The 25208-nt window shown below is 39.8% G+C and overlaps 1 protein-coding gene across 2 annotated transcripts in view; it reads right to left on the bottom strand.

Moving 5' to 3' along the window:
* The window catches only part of CREBRF (CREB3 regulatory factor), a 59667-nt gene that overhangs the window by 15875 nt on the left and 18584 nt on the right, over nucleotides 1–25208 (bottom strand). For both annotated transcript variants that reach the window (XM_057728925.1, XM_057728933.1), the window contains exons 2-7: nucleotides 17690–17902; nucleotides 15585–15710; nucleotides 13101–14187; nucleotides 5555–5749; nucleotides 3667–3856; nucleotides 2377–2450 (exon numbers count right to left, since the gene is read on the bottom strand). In XM_057728925.1, the coding sequence (XP_057584908.1) occupies nucleotides 2377–2450; nucleotides 3667–3856; nucleotides 5555–5749; nucleotides 13101–14187; nucleotides 15585–15710; nucleotides 17690–17698 (1681 nt within the window). In that variant the 5' untranslated portion in view covers nucleotides 17699–17902. The remainder of the gene's footprint in view (nucleotides 1–2376; nucleotides 2451–3666; nucleotides 3857–5554; nucleotides 5750–13100; nucleotides 14188–15584; nucleotides 15711–17689; nucleotides 17903–25208) is intronic.

The raw sequence follows: 25208 nt of genomic DNA on the forward strand, positions 1-25208 counted from the left end.
ACTTCTGGGTGAGGAGACAGAGGCATCTGGCTCAGAAAGTGAGGCCAAACCTTAAATCTAATGGACCCCTCCTGTTCTGATTCCATATTCATCCAAGAATCTTCCAGTTTTAATTTTCTCATATAGCTTGCTTAGGGATAAAATATGTCAATCAGAATGAAGGTCCAGTCCTCTTAGTGGCTTTACCTCTCATTCTGACTCAACAAATTTACATCTGACTCACAGAGCAGCTTCTTGTGAGCTCTGGCAGAAGGAATCAATAGGAGGAGGAGGTTTGGTAAGATAGGACGGGATGAGTAGCACAGACTGGGCCCTGAAGCTAGTCCTTGGAACGGTGCTAGCTGATGACAAATTAAAAAGGATAAGGACAACAGAGTACATTTTTCATAAAGTTAACTTTACTCTGAGATTTTGCCCGTCTCGATTTGTTAATGCTAACATATTCTTCCTTGTTTGAAATGGCAGTAATTGTAGATGATGTTCTTTTTAATGTCCTCATGTGGCAAAATATAAAGTTGGCAACCCTATGGTTCCCAAGTTCCAAAATCTTCTTCCAATGTCACTGATGTGTAAATCACAAATTCTAGAAACCATTGGGTCAAAAAGACAGGTAACGGATAAAAGCGTTCCACAAGGCAATAACAGAGTGACTCCCAGATACCTAGAGGAATCAAGGGCACCATTCCGTTGAGAGATATACCAGAAACTCTGGGAAGAACTTTCAAACTACATGTGGCAAACTACACAGGAGCATTGAGTCTGCTCTTTCCCAAGACTGGAGAAAAGAAGCTAGTCAGACAGAAGTGGAAGAGAAATAAATGAATGAGAAGATCCTTTTCCTCCATTCTGATTAATTGAGAAGAAAATGCTACCTTTTAAAAACAGGCCTTTTCCTACACGAAAATATCTAGAGGCTTTAAGTCAGCTTTGGAAACAAGAAAAATTTAAGGCCATCAAAAACTCAGTTTGAGATAGAACAACATATTCAGAAATACATTCCTGGCCCTTCCTCACAATTGGGAATACACCAATTCCCCAAATGCTCCCCACTCCAGACTATACTTACATCACAGACAGAAAGCATGTGTACGTGGGCATGCATGTACATACACACAAATGCAAAAATATATGGCCGCACGGACGGACATCATTATGGATAAATTTATTAACCGAACAACACACAGATATATGCCAAAGTGTCCAGAGAAAAAGAGGCTCCCAGTAGCCCACCACATGTCCTTGCAGTGTGAGTCAGCTGGGTTCTAAAATGAAATACGAATGCCCATGACACTGCAATCATATGCATACTCACAGAGCTCACGGTCAAAATGCTTCAATAGCAAGAATGAATAATAGGAAAAGGGGTAGAGCTCCACTCCTACAAACCAACTATTGTTTACCTAATTCATTTTCCTTGATTACAGTTCCTGTGTGGCCATTAATAAATAAAACCATCAGTTCATTTCACAAGTTGTAAACATCACAGTTGGAAATCCTCTTTCTGTCCTCACAAATGGAAACAAGATAATCAAGATAAAGGATTAAGAAAAACTGAACAACATTTATTGAGCATTTATGTGCCAGACATCATGCTGGACTTAAGAAAATCTCTGGAAACAAATAATAATCCATCACTTAGCCACTGTTCCACTTTCAGATACAACTCAACCCAAGAGCAACACAGTGAAGAGGACAATTTTAGAGGCAAAGGAACATACGAGCTCTTATCGTACCAGGCTTAAGGAAGAGTAGCAGAGCGGTGGGCTCCAGGTGTACGCCTCCTCCCATCAGCAGCCTACTCTGTTATACTCCAGGATGCCTCAGAGATAGTTTTCCGCATGTACCATGATGTGAAAGATTGGGAAGCACTGATCTAAACCAACAGTTCCCAAATATGTACTAGGATGGCTGCATAAGAGTAATCTGGGGTAATGTTAAAAATATGGATTCCTGGGTTCTAGGGGAGAAGCCTAGAAATCTACAGTTTAACACGTACACACAGATGATTCTAATGATCAATCACATTTGTAAAACACGTTTCTAAACTATCCACTCAAAGGTTAAAATATACATTAGTCAATAAAATTGGCTAAGCCAGCACACAACTGTAAAACGGAAGTCAGAGATTACCACGGTCACAAGAGGATGAGCTCTTTGGGATAGAGGTGAGACTTGGCCTGGCGAGCCACAGATAGACACACTGAGAGGAGGACATGAATGAATAAGAGTGAGTATATAGCTTACTGAGTGAATGAACAAAAAAGAGGCTGGTCTAAAGCTGGGAAGAATACAGGGAAAACAAATACAACCAAGGAAAAAGAGAGTGGTCAGCAAGGTAAAAGGAAGTTAATCAAACTCTTAAAAGTGTAGGTTTACCATATTCTGTGTTGAGGCCCCATAATTTCACTTTATTAGCTTCATATTGCGCTTTTTTCTTTAACCGACAAGCCCTGTGAAAGGAAGGAGCAATTAGTTCACTTTTTTTTAAAGTGAACATTCAGAAATATACTTCTTTTTGCCGCTGTCAGACATTTTCTAATAGCAACCAAAAATCACTACCTTCTGATGTTTACATGAAGGGCCTCAATCATCCAAGAACATAATCATTTATCCAAACTGATTTTTTAAAATTTCAGCATATATTCAAAAATAAAGCTATGGCTAGTATACCAAAATAAACCGAAACTGACAGTACCAAGTGTTGTAGAAGATGTGAAGTAAGCAAAGCCCTCATATGTTGCTGGAGGGGATATAAAACAGTACACATAGCTACTTCAGAAAATAGTAAATATTGTTTTAATTTACTTCATTACTTTGGAAATACCTACTTTGGCAGTTTCTTATAAAGTTAAACATACGCCCCTGGGTATTTACCCAAGAGGAATGAAAACTTATGTTCACATAAACACCTGTAAGTGAATGTTTATGGTGACTTATTCATAATTGCCAAAAATTAGAAACCCCTCAACTATCCTTCAACTGGTGAACAGATACACTATAGTATATCACTTCAAAGGACTACTGCTATCAATAAAGAGGAACAAACTGTTACTCCATACAACAACATGGATGAATCTCAAATTCATCCTGTGTGAAATCAAAGCCAGACTCAAAAGGCTGCATGTAATATGATTCCATTTATATTCTAGAAAAGGCACAGCTGTAGGAACAGAAAACAGATCAGTGGTTGTGACAAGTTAGGGGTGAGAGAAGGAATTCACTTTTACAAAGAGGCATAGAAGGTTTTTTTAAGGTGATAGAATGTTCAATATCTTGATTGTGGTTGTGGTTACATAATTGCATATGTTTGTCAAAACTCAGAGAAGGATGCATTAAAAGGGAAGAATTTTATAAGTAAATTGTACCTCAATAAAAAGAAAACCTGACTTACTGCAAAACAAAAAAAGCTATGATTAAATTTTTCATTTTTATAGTATAATATAAGGCACTTGAGTTCATTCACCTCTCTCCTTCAAAAATTTCTTCCATGAAGCATAAATACCATTCTTTACTTTCAAAGGAAAAATTACAATACTCTCATTGTAGTATTTATAAAAGTATATTTCTGAAACAACAGCTGAGAGCCATCTCCTCTACGAAAGCTCACTGAAGTCTACCCTCACCTCCTAGACTTCAATCGCATGAGTGAACATGATTAGCATTTACCTGGAAGCCAGTTTATTTTTTTCCTTCCTTGACCTTGGCCGGGCTGTTAAGGGAAGCTCACTGACTGGAGTCAGATCACTAATCACCTTATTCAGTTTCCGTAGTTCGTTGCCTATCTGGAGTAGTTTTTTAGGATTTGGAGTCAGGTCTTCCACATCTGTTCTCCGTGACTTCTTTACTGCATATTTTCCTATAGATGGTTTAAAAGAAGTTTAAGTGAGATCGTTTTATTTAACAAGAGATATATTTTCTATAGCCATATTTAAAAACCCATCTCTCCCCTCCCCTCTTTTCTTTTTCAGAGGTCTCAGCATATGAACCACCTATGCTAGAAGGGCTGGCCTCCTCTCCTTCCCACCTTGTGACAGCAAGAAATGGGAGTAATACAGCACAACTCCAGCCTTTTCCCAATCCTTCTCCACCTTAAGGCTTCTAGCCCCAGTATGACAGATTCTTAATTATCTGCATGGAAGTAATAAGCATCTCAAACCTCAGGACTGGAGTGCAAGTTCACCTGCACACAAAAATCAGGACTAGGGTACATTATACGGTCAGGAACAAATTTGGAGATTTTACCCAAACCAAGATGTTTATGCGGCTATGACTGAAAATTTGTCAGACATATATATTCCTGTGTTGGACTCAAAAGTCCAACAAATAAAGACTGCCTTTTCAGAAACCATGTCTTCATTTAGTTTGATAAATAACATTATAGAAGACGCAAGAAGACTTTCCCTACCACTGCAGGCAATGGTATGGCTCTGAGGAATGGCTCTGTCCTCTGAACTATATAATACCCTGAACAACTTTCCTAGTACCCACCATATGCTACATGAACCTATTTGTTGGACCTGTCTTTTCATTTCTGGTAGAAAATTGATCTGAAGTCAAAAACTAGGTCTTTATTCACTGAAAGATAGCAGACTACAGACCTGGGTGCCAGTGGAAAGGGAAAATGAGGCACAAATATACTTCTGATACAACTTCTGTGTCAAAAGTGCTTAGCAACTTAAATCTGTATAGCATGAGCAATTACTAAACTGTTTGTTGAGCTCCAAGCCTACTACTGACCTCCACCTTCTCAGCACAGACCTTGGGTTAAGGTAAAAATAACATTTGTGCAGAAGAAATTCTACTCAATTACATCCTCCAGGGTTCACAGTTCGAAATCTGGCCTACCTAAGATTATAAGCTTCTCCTGACCCCTACCATTCAATTCTTCCCACTCCATTCCTTTTCTCCACAATTATTCTTCCTTTCTTTTCCTTTCCCTCCTCTTTCTCCCCACCACCATTCTGATTCCAATCTCCCAGTTTACATTTAGGCCTGGAGACTGGACAAGAATGAAAGAAAGAGATGCCAGAGCCCATTCTCTTCCTTCTCAACCCTTCTTGCTTACGGCAACTGGGACAGGTCAGGAATCAGCAGGCTCTTGGTCATTTCCTGGGTAGGATATGTAGAATAAGAAGTGACCAGAAATTATTTTTACACAAGCTTTCTTCCCTGTTTAGCTGATGGCTCTCAACACTCATAAAAGCTGTTTGTGAATAAAGAGCGAGCAGTCACAGCAAATACAGCAGCTCTACTGTTCTACTCTCCAACTTGCTAGAAGGGTTGAATACCTACATATAATGCACGATGATTAAGCATTATCATTTACTATCTCTATTTAAAAGCAACATGAAAGATCCAGGACTGATGGTTACCAATACTTATCATGGTGATCATGCGCGTGCAAATGTCAGATCACTATGTAATACACCTGACAATGAGATAATAAGGTATGTCAACTACATTTTAAAAACAAGAAGGAGGGAGGAAGGAAGGAAGGAAGGAGGGGAGAGAAGGAGGGAGGGAGGCAAGGTATATGATCGCAATCCCCTCTTACCATGGTGTAAGCCATTTTTCTGATACATGTTACTTGGCAAGGTATCTCGGTTCCATTCAGATGGCCTTAGCATCCTCTCTTGCTGTGATGGTGTGAGTTGTTCACTATACTCCCAGAAGTACCTTCTTTTACCTCTCTTCCGAGAGGTAATTGAAGTCATCTCCTTCAAGTCTTCCACAGAATCATTTTCATAGCCTTAAAAAAAAGAAAGGCCCCCCCCACCGAATTTTTTAAGTTTCATAAATTTCAATAAACCAGTTAGGATAAAGAAAAAGATCCCCTCTATTTATCACTTAACATATTTCCTTTCATCTAAAAACATTATTAGCATGTCAAAGATAATAAACCAAGTCTATAAAATAATTTTTTCTTTTTTTTTTAAGCTCTTTATTGGAAATGTAATTACTTTACACTCTTGTACCAGCTTATGAGGTACACGAAAGTGAATCAGCTATATTTATACACATATCCCCATATTCCCTACCTCCCGCGACTCCCCCCCACCCTCCCCGTCCCTGCCCTCTAAGGCATCACCCATCATCGAGTTGATCTCCCTTTGTTATACAGCAAATTCCCACTAGCTATCTATATAAAATAACTTTTAATATAGAGCTATCTAACAAAATATTTAGAGATTAATAAACAGAGATAACTACACTTTATCTTCCTTAGGTTTCTCTTTGGTTAGTATATGACACTTTTCTTTTGTATCTTCACATAAGATTAAGAGAATAATGAAACACAGCCACAGGAAAACAAACAATCCAGTCAAAAAATGGGCAGAAACACAGATGTAGAGAACAAACGTATGGACACCAAGGGGGGAGGTGTGAGGGTGGGGGGATGAATTGGGACTTGGGATTGACACATATGCACTAATATGTATAAAATAGATAACTAATGAGAAACTGCTGTATAGCACAGGCAACTCCACTGTGCTGCATAGTAGAAACTAACACAACACTGTAAAACAAGTATACCCTGATTAAAAAAAAAAGAAGAAAAGAAAAGAAAAGATATGGCTTTGTTTTCAGGATTCAGAGTTTGGTTAAAAAAAAAAAAAAAGGGCATAAGGCCTACACAGGCATTTCTCCAAAGAAGACATACAGATGGCCAAATAGGCACATGAAAAGATTCTCAATATTACTAATTATCAGAGAAATGCAAATCAAAACCACAATGAGGTATCACTTTGCACCAGTCAGCATGGCCATCATTAAAAAGTCAATAAACAATAAATGCTGCAGAGGGTGTGGAAAAAAAGGAACCCTCCTACACCGTTGGTGGGAATGTAACTTGGTACAGCCACTATGGAGAACAATATGAAGGTTCCTTAAAAAACTAAAAATAGAGTTGGCATAGGACCCAGCAATCCCACTCCTGGGCATATATGTGGAGAAAACTCTAATTTGAAAAGATACATGCAGCCCAATGTTCATAGCAGCACTATTTACAATAGCCAAGATTTGGAAGCAACCTTAATGTCCAATGACAGATATGAATGGATAGAGATGTGACATATGTATAATAAATTCCATACAATGGAGTACTACTCAGCCATAAAAAAGAATGAAATAACTCCATTTACAGCAACATGGATGGACCTAGAGATTATCATATGAAGTGAAGTAAATCAGAGAAAGAAAAATAAGTATCATATGATATCACTTATATGTGGAATCTAAAATATGATACAAATGAAGTTATTTACGAAACAGAAACAGACTCACAGACATAGAAAACAAACCTATGGTTACCAAAGGGGAATGTGGCAGGAGGGATAAATTAGGAGTTTGGGATTAGCAGATACACACTACTATATATAAAATAAGTTCCTACTGCATAGCACAGGGAACTATACACAATATCTTGTAATAACCTATAATAAAAAAGAATATACACATGTGTAACTGAATCACTTTGCTGCACACCAGAAACTAACACAACATCGTGTAAATCAACTATACTTCAATTAAAAAAAAAAAAAAACAGCCACAGGAATGTCAAAAGACACTATACAATTATTCTTAGTGTCTTCTGTCTAATATTTATGCATCTGAAACATCCCCAGACAGAAAGCTGTGTGCATTTCTGAGATGGTATCCTACCAGGAAGAATTCTGTGAGGTAGCAGTGGTTTTCTTCCTACTTCCCCCCACCCTTTTGTAAAAGTACACAAATGACAGTTCTCACAGAGGCTATTCAAATAAAAACTTATATGCCTATTCTAATTAATATTTTATTGGAAGCAATTTGCATTTACTTCACTTTTTAAGAAGTTATTTTCCCTATTAATAGGAAGTTTCAGAAAATACTTAATTCTGAGCCGCTAGAACTATTGGTCAGACCCAATATAGGATGACCTATAAACCTAAAACACCCTCAGAGCATGCTCATCTTAGAGGCCCTCCCCCAATAGGTGCTAGGTACATGGGGCAACGGAGACGGGCTGTGCACAGGATGTACACAGCCCTAAACCTGAGGTAGCAGCAAGGCAAAACTGGACGGCACTGGCCAAGCAAAATGACCGCTTTCCCTTCTAAAAACATGACTCCTCTGGAACTGACACTAAGAAAGTGATGACATCCGCACATTTTGGGCGTAAAACAGAATTTTAGAATTTTACAAGGTTTTCTTTAGATTAAGAATTAATTAGGAACATGATTCCATTTATTTGACATTCTGGGAAAGCAAAAGTACAGGAACAAAGTGGTTGCCAGGAGTTGGGGGTGGAGGGTGGGGCTGACTATGAAGGACAGGAGGGAAATCTGGGGGGTGGTCACTATTCCATGCCTTGACTTGCGGTGGTGCTGGTGGTCACATGACTATGTGCACTTGTCAAAACTCAAAGAAGCGTACACTTAACAAGGGGTGAATTTTACTGTTAAGCTTTGATAAACACGACCTTTGAAAAAAGAATCAATTTGGAGAGCAGAATGATTTCCAGGCAACAGTAAAGACAAGCTTTTTTAGCACTGCTGGCTTAACAGCATTATAATGCTTATGTAGTATTTTAAACAAATAAAAAAAACAAAACCAAACAAACAAAACAACATGGCAGGCAGCATGACAGAGAACCTTAGTTCTTCTTAAGAAATGAGGCAGGGGCTTCCCTGGTGGCACAGTGGTTAAGAATCGCCTGCCAATGCAGGGAATACGGGTTCAATCCCTGGTCCGAGAAGATCCCACTGGCTGCACAGCAGCTAAGCCTGTGCGCCACAACTATTGAGCCCTCACTATACGGCCTGCATGCTGCAACTACTGAAGCCCGCGTGCCTGGAGCCGGTGCTCCACAGCAAGTAAGCCACCGCACTGAGAAGTCTGCACACCACAACAAAGAGTAGCCCCTACTCGCTCACACAACTAAGAGAAAAGCCTGCGCACAGCAACAAAGAACCCCCTAAAGTATACATGCTAAAAAAAAAAAAACAAAAAACAGGAGGCACACGTTAAGTGACACAATCATTTTCAGAAATCTGACTTTCAAAAATTTTGTTAGCTACATAAAGTAATAACTTTATCTTATTTGTGTTAGTGTTTCACTTTAAATTAAAGGATTTTATTTAAATTAAAGGATTTCCAGTTATCAACCTAGCTCTGGAAAAGGGGCAAGGGCCACATGGTGTCGCCAGAAATGGACTTTTTAAAAAGGCCCTTGCTCCACTAGGCCAAGCTAAAATTACTGGCTCACAAAGATTACCCTAGTATGGCTGCGAACACTGCAACACAGGCAAGAGGCACCAACCAAAACACTGCCATCTTCCTATCAACGTCAAGAACTGGTGTCCCACATTTAAGTCTACCCCAGCCCAAAGTACAGGAGAAGCATTTTCACATACAGCTTCCTCAGGCAACCCATGCCTCGACGGTTTCATATGCTCCCTAAGGTGGCCTAGATTTCTGGCAAAACACTGTCTCTCTCACTCAAGGTACTCACATATTTCACTCGAGCCTTCTCAGAACTGGGTAGGAAGAGGCTCTTAACCCTATTTACACAAAGAAACATGCTTATAGAGGGTTTAAGTGATTTGGCAGAGCTGGGACTGGCTCAGGCCCCACGACTCCTGCTCCAGTTGGGCTTCCCATTTTGCCTGTACCTATCCAGTCAAACGGTCAAAACAGATCTTTTTCCCGCACATATTTCACATTAAATCCAAAGAGTCATTAGGGTTTGGACTTCTTCTCTCCCACCCAAATGAGTTCCAGGTTTTATTTACTTACATATGCTCATCCTTTTTTCCAAAAAATTATTTAAGGGTTATCAATTTACTTTGACCTAATATTTTAACATTTTCTAATAGCATACACCATAAATTCACAATAACACACACACACACAATGGATTTGTCAGAAGTCATCTGCCTTTCAATAGAGAGACTGCTGTGATCAAGCAGAATGCAATAAAATTATATTCCCGGATCACTGGTCTTGCATTTAAGGTGATTACATATTTCTCGAAGTGTGTTCTGAGGAACACTATTACTATAAAATACACCTTCAATCTCAAGTGAGTTTTGTGATCATATTAATTTTAAGAAACTCTCATCCTGCATCCCTCTCTTGCCAAGTCACAATACACCTAAGATCAGAAGACTGAGAAATCATGACAGTAAATAAACCCACTCAACTCTAAGTTGCATGAAGACAGGGATCACGTCTATTCTGTTCATCTCTGCATAGCCAATCATCTGGTAAACACAGCGCGTAACACAAAAAATAGGTACCCCACCCCCCAATTTTTTTAAACAAATCATTGATTTCTTTAATGTAACATCTCCCATGGAGCCTTCTCTTCTCCATTTTCATTCCATCTGATGGATCGCCATACTGATCTAACTCATTCCTTCCTGACACAATCACCAAAAGGGAGGCAAAAAGTCCACACTGACACCTAAAACTTCTGATCACACATCTTTGGTTAGTGCAGATTACTGCCATTAAGCTGGCAAAGTCAATCATGAAAATGTTTAGTAGGGATTACAAAACAAACTCTCATTCTGGGGGCCTAATTCTTAGCCTTACAACCATGTAATTCCATGACCCCAAACAGTTGTAGCCTGTCCACAGAATAGGCTCTATTAAAACTTGGGAGCATGTCCAGAGTAGGGACTGAAACTCCATTTTACACCTTTCCTGGAGCTTTGTAGGCTCAGGCACTGTTGTAGCCAACTGCCAAGAAACAGCATCAAGGGAGCTAGTCATCACAAAAGGGCCTTTGTAAACTGTCTGCTGCAAATTAAACCAATCAACCCACTCTAAAACTAGCACTCTGAAGAAACTATAACTCTCCCACTTTTCTGCTTCGAAGAATTTTTTCTTGCTTCTCACCAATAATTCACATTTGTATTCTTAAAGTCTCTTGTTTAGCTCTATCTTCCAAAAAGAAGGGAAATTTTCATTAGCAAATGTGAAAAGGCCCCCAAAATAGCACAAAATATCATTGATTTGTGGTTAAAGCATGTCATTCGCTGACATTTGTGAGACGTGTTCAAGTAACACTAACCAAAGAGGTTTTACTTCAAGTCAACTGGAAGTAAGTGAACTGAATGCTGTCCAAACATCTAGCATTGTTAAACAGCGCCAAGAGGAGGGCTTCCCCTGTCGAGCGGCAGCTAACGCATCTCTGTTTTAAAGCGCTGTTGACTGCTTAACACTCACAAACTCACAAATCAGGGTCCTCCTACAAGGACAGGGCAAGAGAACGTGGCAGGACAGGAAAACGCCAACTGTAACACTGGATCCCCCTCCCCATGAGAGTCAAAAGGCTGAGAAAACGGAAATGAAGGCCAGTTTATCAATTGGTTTCTCTTCACGGACCTACTCATCTCTCAGCACACTTATCCAGGTAAAACCAAGTCAAAAGATCAAGGATGAAGTTAAACTGGAGTTAAAAGTCAAAGAAAAGCAGGAATTCCCTGGCAGTTCAGTGGTTAGGACTCTGTGCTCTCACTGTCGAGGGCCCAGCTTCAATCCCTGGTCAGGGAACTAAGATCCCATCACACACACACAAAAAAAGTTAAAGAAAAGCAAATCTACACCCAGAAGTGGAATAAACAGTATAGTCGCTGTCTGCCTTGGCTGACGACAGTGTGATTTACCAACTCCCTTGGATTTATATATTCCTTTCCGCACCAGCTGGTAAAGGCATTTTCTTCCCCACAGTTTCTATTTCCTAATTATCACCCTAGTTATTACTCCTTGTCTCAACCCTTCCCCACCCCACCACCCTAATTCTAAATATGGGACTCAAAAGAATAGGGCTGAGCTGTCAGGCTTTAAAGACCACTCACTCACGGACAGCACTCTGGTCTCTCTATGGGAGGGAGCTATATAACTTACTGCTAACTGCAAAGACAACTCTCCTTGAAATACCTCAAGGCAGATTTCACTAACGTGTTGAGAGAAAAGTTTTCCTGCTAAGTAGAAAAGACAATTGTTCTATCTAGACTATACTGAGTGCTAAAGTAAACCAAAGAAAAGGGAAAAACCCTTTTCCTCCACAGTAAAGTACCTTTCCCTTACTTGAAACTCCACCCAAGTCAAACAACTTAGTTGTATCAAATGCACAAATCTAAGCATTTGTGCAAGAGAACGGTTTCACTAAGAGGAAAGTCTCTCAGTAATAATATGCTTCACGGGCTACAATACAGCTACTATGGCTGAAAAACCTTTCTGAAAATTAAATATCAATATTTATACTGCCCGAAATTCCAACCATGAAAGGGCTCACTCTGACAATTCAAAGGTGTTTTTTTTTTAACAACTTGGTCTTTTATGTAGAAGTTATAGGATCAACATTATTTTTAAAGGAAGTAACTTTCACTTAAATATGAAGATCTTCACTTCTTTGTGCATTTTTAACTGTGTGCCACTTGGCAATACCATTTTCATAAATAAACTGCACATGCCAACAGCCGCAAGAGCCCAACCACGTACATGCTGAAGTGAACCAGTTCCCCACAGGTTTCATTTTCTTTCTCCCTTTTATTTACATGCACTATATATAAATAGAGCAGAGACTGCTTCACGCTCATTAAATTGTAGCATGTATTCTGCTTCAATGGAAAAATACTTTGCAAATGAAAGATGCAGCAGACACAAAGAAAAGCTCTCTTTTCCATTATTCATTAAGTAGGCTTTGCTGGTTATTAGGGATGAGTAATATAAACCATCATTGCTTGGTTCACCATTGTAGGGATTCCAAACTTACCTCAACTGTAACAGAGGGACACATGCAGAAACATGAATATTTTTTAAACCAATCAATTCTGGCATCTTTGCACAGCTGCTCAAGAGAGTGACAAATCAGGTCACTTAATGTAAGATAAATTAAGAAGAAGCCCTCGAGGAATCAGCACATGCACCACACATGAGCAAGAGTGATTATTTTAGAGCTGTTTGGATAGATGAAAGCAATTACATACCCAAGTCAAGATACTAAGTCATTTAATCCCCTAACTAGGACAAAGAAAGCATCCACAGCAAAAGTTTCTATTTGAAGAGAGGAGGGGAAATTCAGTTTGGTAAGTCTCCAAGTACGACAATACCTGGTTCAGAGAAAGTGTCGCTAATGTCATCATCCTTGTCATCTTCATAATCCTCTTCCTCTTCTTCCTCTTCCTCATTTTCAGAAAGTTCGTGCTCACTGCCAAATCCTTCATCGTGGTCCTCGTCGTCAGCATCTTCCTCGTCCTCCTCATCTTCTTCAGGACTGCATTTGGTTGGCTGTTCACCCAGGTTGTCGGAGACAAAAAGGGAGTAATTGTGCTCTTCTTTTTTCTGGGATGAATCTGAGACCGATGTGCTGGCAGAAAGGCTGCTACTCTCTCCTGCTGCAATTGACACAGGACCCTCCTGTGGCAGGGGACTGAGCAATAGTTCCTGGGTTTCTTTAAAAGGCAAAGCTGGAGTGGCATGGCCCTGCAGAGGCTCCGTTCCTTTTCTCTCTGGTCTTTTGGCTACGGCACCACAGTAGCAGGTGTTCTCCTTTGCTGCATCTGCATGAACCTGGCTCAACAGAGGCCGGCTCTGCTGCACTGGGTTGATCTTTACCTTTGCCTTTTTCACATAGTCTTTACATTCAACATGAAAGTTCACTTTTTCATTATGATACATGTTGGTCTTCACCATGATTTGTGTGCTTGAAGTGGGTTTACTTGCTTTTTGGACACAGTCTGACAAAGGGACCTCAGCCTGAAGAGTCTTAGAAGAACATACAGGGGCAGCTGCTCTGCTTGCAATCTTTTTACCAGGGAATGAAGAGGACAAGGGATTTTGTTTGATGCTGAAAAGTGAATCAGGGTAATAAAGGGAATCAGAAACAGACTGAGAGTCCTCGCTATTAAGCTGGGCCAAAGTTGGAGTTTTACTTATGACCTCTTCATCTTGGTAAGGGCTAGAAAAGTCATCCAGACCCAAGTAATCCACTTCTTTTGTTCCCCAGATGTCACAGCTGGTTAGTTTGGTGTACTTCGTTAAGTCTTCACAGTATGTATCCCACTGTTCCCAGTTTGAGGTTAAAGCACCCTCATTATCCAGGACATCTGTGAAAGACTCCAGATTTTCAATGTCTTTGCAGTCCTCCAAAGAAAGGAAGTTGTCTCTAGGATTTTGTTGGTAGTTCATCTCTCTATCCTGAGAAAGGTTTAAAAATAAAAATCACATACCATATTTGAGGAAAGAATTATTTACCTCCATCCTCACTTCCATATATCAAATTGATAAATCGGTTCTCAGCCTCTGGTCTGTTCTGTTTTAAGATAAAGACTACTTACATGACACTCTACCATTTCACTTAATATCATTTCCTTGGGCAAGGAAAAAAAAAAAGAGGGAAGATATATCCCCTGAGAAGCTTAGGTATGGTCAAGGGCTCTTAAACTTCACTATAAACACTCTTCCTGAAAAATGCTTACATTTCCTGATCTTTAACTTAGACGGATTTTGGGACCCTCTTAGAAACAAGCTTCAGTTATAAAGCAAATAATGAAGGCCTTACCTTCGTCACAGAATATGTCTTCTTAAGGGAGAACTTAAATATACAGGTGAAGAGAAATCCAAAGAGAGCTGAAACTTAGCCACGGAAAGAGAAGATCTTGGTAAGACCTTGCTACAAGTCTTGGGCGTGAGGAGTATGGTACTCCTCATGGGTAGAGATATGACTTTTAACATGTCAGTAAGACTATGCAGCCATTAAAAAGAATGCAGTTAAGCTCTAACGTACTAAGATGAAAGGCCGCTTACCACATGCTTTTTACATTAAAAAGACTTAAGTTACAGAATACTGTATCAATACGTTATCCAATTTAAAATACTTACATATTTATATATGCATAGAAAAACTCTGTTCGTGGTAATTATCTCTGGGGAGAAAGTTTGGTGGGTGAAGGCTCAGGAAGAAAATGAGGAAATGTTCAGTTCTCCAGTTTGTTTTTGTTCTGTTTCGATTTCTCCATTTGTTGGGGCCGGGGGGGGGGGGGGGGGGGGGGTGCGTGCAGGGAGGTTGAGGTTTTTTTTGCTTGCATGTGTGTCTCTGTGTATTTTGACAGCTTTACTGAAGTATAGTTTACACACCGGAAGATTCACCTCTGCAAGTAATTTAAATTATTCTCAGTGTTTTCCTTAAGAATCTTAAGAGTCTATTTACCTGAAGAATAAATGATAAGTATATTCAGATATTGCTTGGAATTGCTATTTTTGTCTCACATTCTCTGTGTCATATGCCTTGCTCAATGTTATCATTCCTAAATACCGCAGCTGAAAAGTCCTGTAGCAGTTAGGCCTATTAAAAAGACTGCTTTCCATCTCCACTGTCAAAAACTAGACTTAAGGATATTTAGATAACCTTTCCTCTTACTGTGTTCAATGGGTTCACACATCCTTCTAAAATACTAGACTGATAGTGACAAGAATAAAATTTGACCTAATCACATCTTTTTTTTTCTTTTTTTAGGCATTTATAAATAAAAAACTATACCACAACACCTTTACCCCAAATTGATTAAAGCAGAATCCAAGAAAATGTTACTTACCAGCTCGTACATGAAGTCTGGATCTGAACTGTTCGCTAAGAGATCTGTGCTCATCAGTGTCTGTTCTGAAAAGGTGTGGCTTCGAAAGGCATCCCCAAAAGGCGGATCCATTCCGCTTACACTAGGCTACAACAGAGTGATTTTAATTTTGGAAAGTTAATGACTGCTTTGAGACCAATTGATTACACATAAGGCCCACCCCCACACCAATTAAATAATTTTCAGAACAATTTTGTATTTATTCCTGCTTTTTAGTACATTTAAAATATTTAACTAACTATGGATTTATATTAGGAAAATAACTAAGATGCATTAAACACAGGAATAGGAATAGAGTGGGACAATGGTTAATAATACCTAACTTCTAAAAACTAAAGCTTATTTAGCCATCAGAGTCAGCACAGAGTACCTAAGGAGTGCTTTTATTTATTAGCTATGTAACATTTCTTCAAACCCATCTCTAGCAACACTCGCTGTTCTAACTCCATCCAGTGGAGCATCCCCTGCCATTTCCTGGGGTCTGCAGAGGCAGCAAGACAGTCTCACTCCACACTCCTAAGTGAGTTCAATGTCTTATCTCCCAAAACAAGCAGAAGACCCTTTGGGCATCTCTAGTCCAACAAATGCCTCCACGAAGGTGATGGAGATAGGATCAGCCAAATATCAAAAAATCTGCTGAGTGAGTCCAGCAACTGGGGCATGAACTCAGCAGCCTGAAGCCTGATCTCTGAGAAGGGTACAATTTCTATGATAAATAAGAAAGGGAGAAAAAAACGACTCGGCACCCAGAGTTAATGCTTCTTCTTTTCTCTTCATCCCCCCTTTACCATTTCAATATCTATACAAATCACTTCAGAGTGAAGTTTGGGCTAAGACTCCTAAAAGTGGCCCAAACAAGTCAAAGTCCTCACTTTGAAATCTAACTTGGATAAACGAAGAAGATGGGAAAGAATAAAAATTCCCTCTTTGCCTTTTTGTTCTTCTCCTGCAAGTCTGTCAAAACTTTTAAAATTATATTAGTCTACTTGCTTATATTTCTCTATTCATATATCTTCTACCTACCACAGACTGACTCCTTTACACACACTCTTTCACCATGTTTTTCTTTATGGGTACTTCCCATCCCATTCTTTTCCTTCTCTAATTTTCTGCAAGACTGCCAGGATACAAGCTCAAAATAAGTGTTTTTATAGACCTGAATTCAAGTATTCAATAAAGAGCAAATGAAACCTTGAATGGGAAAGAACTCAAAATGGGTATCTACAGTCCACTTGGTATAGTGGTTGGGGTGGAGGGAGGCCATTGGTCTTTTTACTATCAGCTAGCAAATCCCCTTTATTTGCCTCCGCTGCCTGCCTCCAAATCACTGCACCATCTCAGCAAGTTGCTGATTTCCTGTGCTCAAGGCATAGCTCTGCCTGGTCCTACATAAAGCCACCTTACAGTCCCTGCCCTCTCATTATTTCTAGGTTTCTCCCCAGAATAAAAAGGGGAGGGAAAAGACCTAACCACTGGAGGGGGAAGGGAAGAAGTGTGGATATGCAGAGTGGGGGCTAACAGGACTTCACTGATTGTTTCAGTGATTGCCTCAAATCAGAACTGATCAATTCAAAGCAGTTACTATAATATAAATAGATACAGTCATGCTTAAACACGTTCTGTGGGAAGTATAGGTATATATAAGTATTGGGAGGAGTGGGGTGTGTGTATGTGTGAAAGAGAGAAAGGCTGAAGTCCCTCACCATTTCCTCCTAATTGAATTCAATGGGCATGAAGGGAAAGGAACAAGTGGGAAACAAGAAGACAGAGGAGATGGAAATGGGCTTTCTGTGGCAGATTAATTTTCAGGGGAGTTGGTTTAGCCCCCATAAAAGCTAGCGCTTCTGCCTACCTTCTGACCAAATTTTCCTTCACATTGTTCCCTGTGTCAACCTCGTTAAATTTCAAAGCTATAGCAAAGGAAAGACATGTATTCAAAACCAGTTGCGCCCAGAAGTAAAATGTCTTTAAAAGGTGGTATAGCAAGTTGTGTTAAGGGTCTGACACTTACAGAACCAAACGCGGTGGGAAAATATAAAACTCTGCACCTACTCTGTATGATTTACCTGAGGCATCTCCAAGCCCAGATCCTGTGAGTCCAATCGCAAACTTCTTTTTTTTCTCGTCTGTAAATTCCTTTCCAGCTTTACCTTCAATTTTAAGATCAAAGATGATTTCCACAACAAACAGCAGGTTTCCCAGAATGCCTTCAATTCAGCTGCTTAGATCACTGTTGTTTTTGTTTTTGCTTTTTTTTTTTTTAATAATTCTGTGTGAACCTGTCAAACAACAATACAAAGTAACTTCACTTAAAGTCACTAAAATCAAGTTGACCTTTCAAAAATGATATTAACAAAGAACACTTTAAAGGAATAAGTATTGTGATTGTAATATCAAGAATTTGGCCGTTTTTTAGTACCAACTATTGTGAAATTCACCATCCCTCCCTTTATTTGTTTCTACAATAGGATTGGTCCATAACCAATTGGCACCATTTAAAAAAAAAAAAACACTGACAAAATTAACATAGGCCCAGGACTTCCCTGGCAGGCCGGTGGTTAAGACTCTGAGCTTCCAATGCAGGGGGGGTGCAGGTTCCATCCCCGGTTGGGGAACTAAGATCCCACATGGCCACGTGGCATGGCCAAAAGGGGAAAAAAAAATTAAAATAGGCCCATCTTTCCTGTGATCTAAAAATTCACTTTACATTTTTTTTATTGGAATATAATTGCTTTACACTCTTGTACCAGTTTTTGAGGTACACCAAGGTCAGTCATCTATATTTATACACATATCCCTGTATTCCCTCCCTCCCTCGACTCCCCCCGCCCCACCCTCCCCGCCCCAGTCCTCTAAGGCATCATCCAACATCCAGTTGAACTCCCTTTGTCATACAGCAACTTCCCACTGGCCATCTATTTTACAGTTGGTAGTATATATATGTCTATGCTACTCTCTCACTTCGTCTCAGCTTCCCCTTCACCCCCTGCCCCCCCAAACCTCGAGTTCTCCAGTCCATTCTCTGCATCTGTGTCCCTATTCTTGTCTTGTCACTGAGTTCATCAGTACCATTTTTAGATTCCGTATATATGAGTTACCATACAATATTTGTCTTTCTCTTTCTGACTTACTTCACTCTGTATGACAGACTCTAGGTCTATCCACCTCATTACATATAGCTCCATCTCATCCCTTTTTATAGCTGAGTAATATTCCATTGTATAAATATGCCACATCTTCTTTATCCATTCATTTGTTGATGGGCATTTAGGTTGCTTCCATGTCCTGGCTATTGTAAACAGTGCTGCAATAAACATTATGGTACATGTTTCTTTTGCGATTATGGTTTTCTCTGGGTATATGCCCAGAAGTGGGATTACTAGATCATATGGTAGTTCTAGTTTTAGTTTTTTAAGGAAGCTCCAAACTGTTTTCCACAGTGGCTGTACCAACTTACATTCCCACCAACAGTGCAGGAGAGTTCCCTTTTCTCCACACCCTCTCCAGCATTTGTTGTTTCTAGATTTTGTGATGATGGCCATTTACATTTTATATGAGAAAACATAATGTCTCAACAATTCCACCTATTGTATAGTCATTACTGCTAAGTGAATCTACATTTTATATCCCTTATAAATCTAAAAGAAGAGCAATGAATACATAACTGCCAACAATGGAATTTAACATATCCTCTACATTAAATAAAACCGCATTCATAAAGGTATATGCAACATTATTCTTTGAGTTATAAGTAAAAGCTGTCCTTGAAGTAAGAATTATTCCAGTAAATTTTGAACATGTGTATGTTGAGAGGGGAAATAGGGATAAGGACTACTTTGCAGCGTGGTTTCAAGGGTTAATTTAAATGACTGCAAATCACCTGGCACAGGGTCTTAACTGTGGTAGAAACTGACAGGTTAGTTCCCCTTTCCTCCTCTGTGAAGGCTTTAATCAAGAAGAACTGAACAGCTACACCCACTTCATCAACTCTTCCTGGATCAGTGGTCCTCAAAGTGTGATCCCAGGACCAGCAGCAGCAGCATCAACCTGGAACTGCGTTAGAAATGAGATTCCTGGGCTCCAGCCCAGACCTTTTACTAAAGCAGACACTCTGAGAGTAGGGCCCAGGAGGTGTTTTAACAAGCCCTCCCGGAGAACCTCTGCTTTAAACTGAACTCCTTGCTCTCATTCAGTCTAGATACAGTATCATTTCTTAGACTGATGTAAAGAGCCAATTTAAGCCCGGCTGCCCTCTGTAGTTAACACATTCTCTGGCCTAGAGCTTTAGAGTGGTATATTGTATCAATTTCAGAGACCTCTTGCTGAACAAATAAGAGACAGTCAACAAGCACTCAATAACTGTTCTATTCAATTAGATTAACAGACTATTATCTGCATTTCCTAGATCTTTGCTGGGCTCTTCCCTCTAGTGGGCTGTCATTCTCAAAGCACTGTTCTAGCCTAGGAAACACCCTCAAGTGCCCAACCTGGGCCTAGAAACAGAATTAACTATGTGTCTCAATTCAGTGCTACAGTTTAAATGGATTGCCAAAGACCAGTTCTAGCCCAATTCCTCCTTATGTGGCTTCATGCCTTGGACTACTGCTGACATATACTCTCAGTCCTAACTCTTTCCCTGATTCCTGTGAGAAACAAGGTCAGTTGCCTTTTCCAGACCTATTACTTAGATCCCCCCCAAAACAAATTATTCAAGTGAGGCATTCAACAAAGTGGACTACTATAATCCTGGTCTATAACCTGGACCTGGGAGAAAAGTTTGATACTCTCTAAAACCTGAAACTTACCCTTTCTAGCAACAGGGTTGAAGAACCAAGAAGAGATTGAGTTCTCTTCAACATATATTTTTTGGCATCTACTACAGACACCATGTACCAACAGCTTGGTTTATCAGGGAAACACTGGACCAAAATAGGGCTAAGTTCTAGTCACAGCTCTCACTTGCAAACGCTACAACCTTGGGTAGGTCAATCTTTCTAAGCCTCAATTTTCTTATCTATAGAAAGAAAATAATATTACCCCTGGCTACCAAATTTTCTAAGCCATAAAACTTCCATACAAATATTTATTTAAAATATTATTTTTAACACTTGGCATCAGAACAAACTTGTCAATGCAGTTAACAAAAAGAGCATTTGTTTGGAAGACAAGAGACCTGGGTTCCAGTTTTGATTCCATAATTAAAAATAAATAGGAGAGTGGCCAAGATGGCAGAGTAAAAGGACCTTAAGCTCACCATCTTTCACAAGCACACCAAAACTGCAACAATCTGCAGAACAACCATTGTTGGAAAATACTCAAACCTACCAGAAAAGATCCTCTACAGGTAAAGACATAAAGAGGGAACCACAATGAGACTGGTAAGAGGGGCGGACTTGTGATAATATCAAATCCCACATCCCCCAGGTAGGAGAACCACAAACTAGAGACTAATTATATTACAGAGGCTCCCCCACAGGAGTGAGAGTTCTGAGCCCCACATCAGGTCCCCCCGCCTGGGGGTCTGGCACGAGGAAGAGGAGCCCCTAGAGCATTTAGCTTTCAACGCCAGTAGGGCTTGATTGCAGAAGCTCCACAGGATTAGGGGAAATAAGACTTCACTCTTAAAAGGTGCACACAAATTTCATGCACACCAGGAGCAACGACAAAAGCAGTAATTTCATAGGCGCCTGGGCCAGAGGTCTTGTTGGTCTTGTAGGGTCTCCTGGGGAGGCTGGGGTGGGGGGTAGGGGGGAAGCTGTGGCCCACCCTGGGGACCCAGACACTCATAGTAGATATATGGGGGAGGCTGATATATTGGCACTAAGACCTGGTCCCACCCAATAGCCTGTAGGCTCCAGTCCTGAGACACCTCAGGCCAAGCAACAAACTGGGTGTGGGACTTCCTAGGTGGCTCAGTGGTTAAGAATCCGCCTGCCAATGCAGGCGATATGGGTTCGAGCCCTGTTCTGGGGAGATCCCACATGCCGTGGAGTAACTAAGCCTGTGCACCACAACTATTGAGCCTGTGCTCTAGAGCCTGTGAGCCACAACTATTGAGCCCGTGTGCCACAACTACTGAAGCCCATGTGCCCAGAGCCTGTGCCCTGCAACAAGAGAAGCCACTACAATGAGGAGCCCGTGCACTACTATGAAGAGTAGCCCATGCTCGCAGCAACTAGAGAAAGCCTGTGTGCAGCAACGAAGACCCAATGCAGCCAATAAATTAAATAAATAAATAAATTTATAAAAAAACAAAAACAAAAAACTGGGTGTGGACACAGCCCCATCCATCTGCAGACAGATTGCCTAAAGACTTCCTGAGTCTACAGCCACCTCTAAACACAGCCCTAAACATGGCCCTCCCCACCAGAGAACCGAAACCCAGCTCCATCCATCAGGAAGCAGGCATAGGCCCCTCCCACCAGGAAGCCTGAACAAGCCCCTGGACCAACCTCACCAACCAGGGGGCAGACACCAGAAGCAAGAAAACTACAGTCTGGCAGCATGAAGACTGAGTCTGTAAACGCAGGCCAGACACTACCCTGTGACCAGCTGGTCCCTGACACTTGGGTGACGAGAGGAGTGCACTGCTGGGACACACAAAATGTCTCTTACAGAGAGCCACTTCTCTAAGGTCGAGAAACATAACCAACCTACCTTGTAAATAAAAATACAAATAGCAATTTAGACAAATGAGGCAACAGAGGAATGTGTTTTAGCCAAAGGAACAAGATAAAACCCCAGAGGAAGAACTAAGTGATGTGGAGACAGGCAAGCTACCCGAGAAAGAGTTCAGAGTAATGACCATAAAGATGATCAAAGAACCTGACAGGAGAATGGATGTATAGAGTGAGAAATCAGAATTTTTTAACAAAGAACTAGAAAATATAAAGAACACTCAAACAAAATTAAAGAATGCAATAACTGAAATGAAAAACACACTGGAAGGAATCAACAGCAGACTACGTGAGGCAGAAGAACAGATCTGTGAGCTGGAAGAGTAGTGGAAATCATTGCCACCAAAGAAAAATAAAGAAAAAAGAAGGAAAAGAAATGAGGACAGTTTGAGACCTCTGGGACAACGTCAAGCATGCTAATATTTGCATTACAGGGGTCCCAGAAGGAAAAGAGAGAGAGAAAGGACCTGAGAAAATATCTGAAGAGAAAATGGCTGAAAATTTCCCTAACCTGGGAAATGAAATAGTTGCCCAAGTCCAAGAAGTGCAGAGTCCCATAGAGAATTAACCCACAGAGAAATATATCACGACACACTGTAATCAAAATGACAAAAATTAAAGATAAAGAAAGGATATTAAAAGCAACAAGGGAAAAGCAACAAATAACAAACAGGAAAACTCCCACATTGCTACCAGCTAATTTTTCAGCAGAAACTCTGCAGGCCAGAAGGGAGTGGCACGATATACTTAAAGTGATGAAAGAGAAAAACCTACAACTAAGAATATTCTACTCAGCTAGGCTCTCTTTCAGATTTGATAGAGAAATCAAAAGCTTTACAGACAAGCAAAAGCTAAAAGAATTCAGCACCACCAAACCAGTTTCACAACAAATGCTAAAAGAAATGCTCTAGATGGAAAAGAAAAGGCCACAACTAGAAACAAGAAAATTACAAAATGAAAAAGTTCACTGGGAAGGCAAACATACAAAAAAGTTAGGAAATCATCCAGGCACAAAGCTAGTAAGGAGGTTGAAAGATAAAAGTAGTAAAATCATTTGTAACCAACAATAAGTAGTTATGGGATACAGAAAACAATTAGATGTAAAATATAAAATCAAAACCAGTAACTGTGAGGGGAAAAGAACACAAATGCAGTGTATCTAAAATGCATTTGAAATTAAGAGATCAGCAACCTAAAATAAGCATGTATAAATACAGACTCCTATACAAAAACTTCATGGTAATCACAAAACAAAAATCTATAATAGATATGCACCCAAAACAGAAAAGAAATCCAAACATAACACTAAAGATAGTCACCAAATCACAACAGAACAAGGGGGGAGGGGGGGAAGACCTGCAGAAACAAATCCAAAACAATTAACAAAATGGCAATAGGAACATAGATATCAACAATTACCTTAACTGTAAACAAACTAAATGCTCCAACCAAAAGACACATACTGGCTGAATGGATAAAAAAATAAGACCCATATATTTTCTGCCTACAGGAGACTCACTTCAGATCTAGAGACACATACAGACTGAAAGTGAGGGGATGAAAAAGGCTTTCCCTGCTAACAGAAATCAAAAGAAAGCCAAAGTTGCAATACATCAGGCAAAATAGACTTTAAAATAAAGACTGTTATAAGAGACAAAGAGGAACAGCACATAATGACCAAAGGATCAACCCAAGAAGCTGCTATAATAATTGTAAATACATATGCACCCTACATAGGAGCACCTCAATATATAAGGCAAATGTTAACAGACATAAAAGGAGAAATTGATAGTAACACAATAGTGGGGGACTTTAACACCCCACTTACATCAATGGACAGATCATCCAGACAGAAAATCAATAAGGAAACAAAGGCCTTAAATGGCACATTCGACCAGATGGACTTAATTGATATTTATAGAGCATTCCATCCGAAAGCAGCAGAATACACATTTTTCTCAAGTGCACATGGAACATTCTTCAGAACAGATCACACACTGGGCAACAAAGCGAGCCTCAGTAAGTTTAAGAAGACTGAAATTGTATCAAGCATCTTTTCTGACCACAACACTATGAGGCTAGAAATCAACTACATGAAAAAAAACCTGCAAAAAACACAAATACGTGGAGGTTAAACAATATGCTCCTAAACAACCAATGGATCACTGAAGAAATCAGAGGAAATAAAAAAATACCTAGAGACAAATGAAAATGAAAACACAACAATCCAAACCTATGACATGCAGCAACAGCAGTACTAATAGGGAAATTTATATCAATAAAGCTTACCACAGGAAACAAGAAAAATCTCAAATAAACAACCTAACTTTATGCCTAAAGCAACTAAAGAACAAACAAAACCCAAAATTAGTAGAAGGAAAGAAATCATAAAGATCAGCAGAACTAAATGAAATAGAGACTAAAAAAACCCCCCAAACTAGAAAAGACCAATAAACTAAAAGCTGGTTCTTTGAAAAGGTGAACAAAATCGATAAACCTTTAGCCAGACTCACAGAGGAAAAACAGGGAGAGAGGGCCCATATCAATAAAATCAGAAATGAAAAAGGAAAAGTTACAAACAACACCGCAGAAATACAAAGGATCATAAGAGACTACTAGCAGCAACTATACACCAATAAAATGGACAAACTAAAAGAAATATACAAATTCTTAGAAAGATAAAATTTCCCAAAACTGAACCAGGAAGAAATAGAAAATATGAACAGACTAATTACCAGTACTGAAAGTGAATCACTAGTTTAAAAACTCCCAACAAGCAAAAGTCCAGAACCAGATGGCTTCACAGGCAAATTCTACCAAATGTTAAGAGAAGAGTTAATACCTATCCCTCTGAAACTATTCCAAAAAACTGCAGAGGAAGGAACATTTCCAAACTCATTCTATGAGG

Source organism: Hippopotamus amphibius, chromosome 1, assembly GCF_030028045.1.
Source record: "Hippopotamus amphibius kiboko isolate mHipAmp2 chromosome 1, mHipAmp2.hap2, whole genome shotgun sequence".
NCBI classification, from domain to species: Eukaryota; Metazoa; Chordata; class Mammalia; order Artiodactyla; family Hippopotamidae; genus Hippopotamus; species Hippopotamus amphibius.